General features: G+C 39.6%; 1 protein-coding gene across 1 annotated transcript; it reads left to right on the top strand.

The window, feature by feature from the left end:
* Positions 1 to 723: 723 nt before the first annotated feature.
* Positions 724 to 5,606, top strand: LOC107833944 (protocadherin-23-like). The gene is made up of 2 exons (XM_016664398.1): positions 724 to 883; positions 2,085 to 5,606. The coding sequence occupies exons 1-2, from the start codon at positions 724 to 726 to the stop codon at positions 4,688 to 4,690; spliced, it is 2,766 nt and encodes a 921-aa protein (XP_016519884.1). The 3' UTR covers positions 4,691 to 5,606.
* Positions 5,607 to 6,588: the final 982 nt, after the last annotated feature.

The raw sequence follows: 6,588 nt of genomic DNA, 5'->3' as shown, positions 1-6,588 counted from the left end.
CTCATTCTCTAAAATTAAAATCACAGAATGAAGCAATTCATTTATACACTGCCTGTTATTGGCCTCTTGATGTTTTCCTTTTCACCCCACTTTTCCTGATTGCATCACTTCAACCTCCAATGAAAACTTTGGTCTGGACTTTAGAAAACTGTCCAGTGAATTAATCAGAGTTATACAATTCACCATCATTACATGAACATTCAGTGTCATGACCACAAATTTATTATAGTTATTAATGTTGTCATAGTATTGTCACAATATTATTATGTTTAGCTTTAAGATGAGGTCAGTTGTGTCAATGAGATGATCTGTATAAAACAAGATAAAATAAAGTAAAATCCAAGTAAAAATAAATAAATTTAAGCTATGGAAATGTTGCATATTTTTTAACGGTGATAGTAATTACAAGTCGACATTCTGCACTGCTTAAAACACCTACAAGTGTTCTGTTTTAAAACGACTGCTGATAGTTTTTGTCCCAGCACTATGTTTACAGACACCAGTACATTTTGCTCCAGACCTGCAAAACTAGAGTTGTTTTCCACGTACAGCTAAACCATATCGTTGTAGTTTGTCTTTTGTAATGTAACCAATGACATTGTAAAATGTTTTATACTTGAAATTAGCTTTATCTCTTAGTTTTAAGCTCTGGAAATGATATTAGGTTTATATTTTCATGGCAAACTTTAAACAGAAACTCAGACATTTTGTAAATCCTGTTGTATGGTTTTTTTGTTCCAGGTGGAAGTGTCAGAGCTGGTCTCAGCTGACACTTTAGTTGTGAATGTTGCTGCTACTGACAGAGATTCTGGTCTCAATGGGAAGATCAGCTACAGACTTCTTTCTTCTCCTCTTCATGCCTTCTACATTCAGAAAGATAATGGTAAAAATGGAGATTATTAATGTGTGTCTATTTATATGGTACTGTTTGGCTGTTTAATTTTTGTATATGCCAAGGAAATTATTTTCTAGCAAATGTTTTTTTTTTGTTTTCTTGCCTCATTCAGCACCAAAGTTTACTAAGAGTTTGACTGCTGCCAGCAACAGTGTTTATATGTTCAAAGCTTATGTAAATTATTGAGCCAGAAAAATGAGAGAGCATAAAGTAACTGTGAGGCTATCGAGTCTCAGAAAATCTATAGCTTTGGTCTTGTGCCACTTTAAAAATATATATATACATATATATTCTTAAAGAAACTAAAAGCGAACCATTTCTCATCAGTCTGGCCTGTCTTTATTAAATAAAGAGAGGATTTATCCTTCTGTATTATGTTTCAGCCCTAAATTCAATATGCAGTGAAAATTATATGCATTCATTTGTGGAGAGGACCATGACAGGAAATGTGCATGAACACTAACTAAAGGTTTATGACTACAATCCAAAAACGTAACACAGCCTGTCTGTGGCCCCGGGACTTTTTGTCTTTCTGTGTTCCTCAGTGGACGGTTCTGCTCCACTTGCTCATCATGGACAGAAGTTTAAGTGGCAGTGAAGTGGAATAAGAAATTGTTTGGTGAAACTCTTTGATGCCATCCAAGAAGAAAATTGCTCCTGCAGTCCACATGTGATATTCATTTAGAACGTTATTCTCAGGACATGAGGTTGTTCTGCTGCATCTAATGACTTCTGCAACTTTGATGCAACTCCAGCAACACAAGGCCTTACAATACCATCGTTATTCATGCAAAGCAAAATAAACCAAGTGATAATTTGCGTATTTGGTTAAATCAGACGTTGAATCAGTTTTTAATGTGGGTGATTTTTCTCCCGTGAGAGCAAGTATGAGACTTCTACTACCACTTGCTAGAGTTAGCTATTTTACTAAATATTAACTCATAGTGATAATCTGTAGTATGCTCTCAGATAACACAGTATAGAAACGCAAAGACCAGCTAGAGTTTGAAGAAAGAGAAGCAACAGCCGATGTTTGAACCGACCTACTACTTCACTCTGTTGCTGAATATGGTCACAACCCCACAAGAAGTTATACATGTTTATTATGAATGCAGATAGCAAATGGAAAGGAAAAAAAATAAACCCAGTGAATGAAATCTGTTTAATAATACACACTTTCTAATTACAGGTTCTATTTTCACCAACAAGCCTTTAAGGACCATCACATACAGCAACATGCTCCATCTTCTGGTTGAGGCGAGAGATGAGGGCGAACCCGTTCGATCCACAGTCACCTCTGTGGCCCTGGTGCTTGTAGACGCAAATGACCATAAACCTTTGTTTCACCAGGATGTTTACACACTCACTACTGCTGAAGATACACCCCCAGAAACCACCCTGCTCACAATTTCTGCACAGGACGAAGATTGGAGCCCAGAAAACACCCATTTGGACTACGCCATCGTCGGCGGAAATGAAGAAAAGCGATTCTGTTTAGAAGTGAAAAAGATTCCTGTTGAAAATCAAATGAAAAATGTCGGACGACTGGTTTTGTGTAATCCTTTGGACCGTGAGACAACTGAGTATTATGAATTGACAGTTAGCGTTTCTGATCGAGGAACGCCTCCCCTGAACAGCTCATCGATCATTAAAGTGACTGTTACTGACTGCAATGACAATGCTCCGGTCTTCTCCAGTGCAGAGTACCATGCAGAGGTGAGTGAAAGCAGCCAGATAGGAACCAGCTTGGTCCACGTTAGTGCTCTGGATCCTGATCTTAGTGTCAATGGCCTTGTGCATTATGAAATTATTTCTGGGAACAGTAAAGGTCACCTCAAGCTGGACTCCCAGTCTGGCATTTTGATGGTCAACCAATCACTTGATTATGAGGAGGATTTAAGGTATATCCTCACCATCAGAGCTACCGATGGGGGCCAGGCATCAGAAAACCAAAACATGGCTTTCGCAGTTGTCTTTGTTAATGTTCTGGATGAGAATGACAACACTCCATTCTTCATGTTCCCCTCAGTTACCTGCTCAGTGCTGGAAAACCTCCCAGCATTCACCCATACATGTTCTGTCCACGCTGTTGACAAAGACTCTGGGCCCTATGGCCTGCTGACCTACTCAATTCTGTCCTCTTGCTTCATGGACTATGGCAGTGGAAGCCCAGAGAGGAAGGAGGCCTTTGCCATTGATGCCCTTACTGGTGACATTCACACTAGACAAACATTTGACTACGAACGTGAGAATGAGTACTGCTTTGTAGTGGAGGCCAAAGACAAAGGTGACAAATCAGCTACGGTAAGAGTCCAAGTAGCCATAAAGGGAGTAGATGAGTTCAGTCCCATCTTCACTCAGAAGCAGTACCACTTCCTTCTTCCAGAAAATCCCAACACCGGGAAGACAGTTGGTTTTGTGATGGCAATGGATCATGATGGAGGAGTGGACGGGCTGGTAGAGTACTCGCTTTTGACTCCATCTCCATTTTTTTCAATTAACAAAACAATTGGAGCTATCTTTGTGTCTGGTCCCGTGTATCGCAGAAGAATCAGCCATGCAAGTGAGGATATGGTGGAACTGGTCGTGTCTGCAGGTAGTCCCAGACTGGGTTCCAGAACAACAACTTGCTTAGTTTTTGTCAATATCTCCAGCTCAGCCGAAGCACTTACTGGGGTTCAGCATGATTCCCACATATTTAGTCTGAGTCTGTCGCTGCTTTTGTTCGTCTTTGTCCTAGTTATCTTTGTGGGCTTGGTTCTCAGATGTAAAGTTAAAGAAGCTGTCCTGAAAAAGGCCTCTGCCATTGCTGCACAGTTGAACCATGGTACTGACTCATCCGGTGAATCGAACAGCCAGATGCACAGTGACGTTTCCTTGCAGGAGTTGACGCAAGTCGAAGGTTTTGTTGCAAAGAGAGACGTTTCTAACCCATACACCCAGTCAGATTCAAGTGGCCGTGGATCAGCAGAGGGTGAGACAGCTGAGGATCAGGAAATCAAGTGGATCAATGAGTTTCCCTGTTATAAAAGAGAGAAAGTCAACAAGCTTACCACAGAGATCCCCAACTCCACCCTACCAGTTGATAAGAGCTCCTGCCACTCTATTGACGTAGGGCCAGAACATATTTTATCTCTTACTAAATGTTTAGCACAGGGCATAGCAAGCACAGAAAGTCTCAACCATTTCCAAGAGGAGGGAGGAGGAGAGGAATTACTTCCTGCAATACTTAGAGTTAAAGATTTAGAGGATTCCATGGGGGCAAGAGGGTATGCCCCTCTCTCCAAGGCTCAAGCTTCTGCAGATTCTCTGACTTCACTGGTGTGCCTTGAAGAGCCACTGGAGGGTAGCTACAGCTGGGACTTCCTTTTAGACTGGGAACCACGCTTTCACTCTCTGGCTGCTGTGTTCACTGATATAGGTATGCTTCCTGATGAGGAGCTTCAAGGAGGCCATGAGGACTTTGCTACAGAGTCAAGTTCTCTCATGTACCCACCACCTCTCATAACCGGAGTGGCTCAGCCAGGCATTCGGACTGTTCCTCCGAGAAAACCTGGACGAGTACCAACCCTGAGCAGGAAGCCTTCCTACCCTAAATATGCTTATTCTCCATTAGCCAGGAACACAGGACTCACCCCGTCAGCTATGACACCCACTTTCACCCCATCACTGTCCTCTCTCACCATGAGGACCCCCAGCTCCTCACCAGTTGTCTCGGACACAGGAGTTGGAGGGATTAGACTTGACTCAGGGCCTCATACTGCAAGCCTTTTGGAGGCTGAAATCCAAGTGTAGGCACGGACCATTTTAAATGTAACAATGAATCCAGTGCTTGAAATATTCTGGTAATATCCTGCACAGTTAGTTATTGACATTTTAAGATGTGCCTGATCATTTGTCCAGCATCATCCAAATGCCTGTTATCTCTAAAAGCTTTTCTTATACCAAAAGTGGATTCCATGAGCCACACTACAGTTTTATGCTGCAGTGAAGAAAGTAAAATCTAATCCCTTCCAGCGTAAACGTGCATGCAGCTTGGTGGCACCTGCACACTTTGACTAAGCCCGCACTGCCAAAAGACACAGGATATCTATCAAAGTGCTCTGGATTGTCCCACAGCGCTCTTTAAAATATAGCATCTCACCACATTTCCTGATCCGTATTTCATTTTCTGTCTCGTTGTAGCATGGGCACTTTTTTTTTTTACTTATAGGATAACAGATTCATCATCATATTTTTTTTTCATGGCAGATAACATGTTATTTGTTTAAAAAAGTCTGGTGTTTAAAACGGTTTACTCCTACTGTTATAGCAGGTTCACCACATGCTACCTTTGGTCTAAAATGTTTGATTTGAGTTAACATCTTGGGATTTGAATAATTTCTTTCTTCCATGGCAGCTGCCTCTTTCTGGCTGCAGAACTTTATTATTTTGAGTCCAGCTGTTGTTGCGAGTCTGGCCTCAACGGGGAGATACTGACGACGGGGATTTAGTTAACATTTTAAGTTGTTTTCAGGACAGATCAATAGTAAATGTGAACTTATATATTTAAAAAGTCTGAAATAAAACCTGCTTTTCATCACAGTCTTTAAAAATCCACAATTTAAATACAACCAGATGGTCATTTTAACCAATTATTGAATGTTTTAAACAAACATTCAGAAAATGAAACACTTTTTATTGCTGTTCTACTGTTATGTTTTTATGAAAAGCAAAGAAAAACAAACAAAAAAAACAAAGAAAAGCAACATACTTTGTAATTATGTCTCTCTCTCTTTCTAATCAGATAAATGGCCTCCATGTTTTAATAAATTCTACGTAAGGGCAGTGAAAGAGTTGATGTCATCAAATGACACCTGTCATATCAAAGTACACATTATACAGATTAAAGAGTGAGATTTTATTTTATAGTCACTGTTCATAAACCAAGTCCAGATTTTTGGTCTGTTTGTTTCTCTACTGTCTGTGTGTGCTGACCAAACGGCACTCATTTCTGTACATTATCATTTTTTGTCAATACCCAGCACTTTATGTACAATGTGTAGATACTTTTTGACTTTGAATATTAACACATTTTCTAAGAAATTTCTAATAAAGATTCTTAATAAGTGAGGTGGATGTGGTGAATGGTTGTTTTTATCCATGTAAAACAAGTCAAACTAGAAATATTTACATCAGTGAGATAGAGCCTAATTTTACCAGACTACTGTTTTGTTCAGAACAAGCTGAATTTAGCTTGCTAGAAGTTCCAATCTGTCAAAAGAAATTGGGTCATTATCACTTGATATGAAGTCATGTTATTCACTCATATTAAAGAAGAAACAAAATTATTTACTGTTGAAGCAATGTACCTGTTCTACAGCTGAGAAGAAAGCACATTTCCTCTCAGTTCCCAAGATTTATGTATTATTTTTTTGGCATGCTGAAGCACTCAAATAGATGTAATGAAAAATTCATGAAAGTGGAACTGGGCATCTCTCCAAACAAAGAAAAACAACAACTACAACAAGCACATCTTTGTGGTTAAGCAAACTGAAAACTGTCAGAAGTTATTCACTTAATTGTGGAGATTAGATAGCTTAATGCATATCCCAGTTTTATTTCACAATACCTGTTTTCCTGTTTGTGAAGCTGTTTTCCTTGTATCATTATAGAAGAAACAAAAAATGCCATATATGCTATTATAAAATCAT

Source organism: Poecilia formosa, unplaced genomic scaffold (assembly GCF_000485575.1).
Source record: "Poecilia formosa unplaced genomic scaffold, Poecilia_formosa-5.1.2 Scaffold483, whole genome shotgun sequence".
In the NCBI taxonomy this organism is placed as follows: Eukaryota; Metazoa; Chordata; class Actinopteri; order Cyprinodontiformes; family Poeciliidae; genus Poecilia; species Poecilia formosa.
Note: the sequence above shows the minus strand (reverse complement) of the source record. Positions and strands in the feature narration are given on the sequence as shown.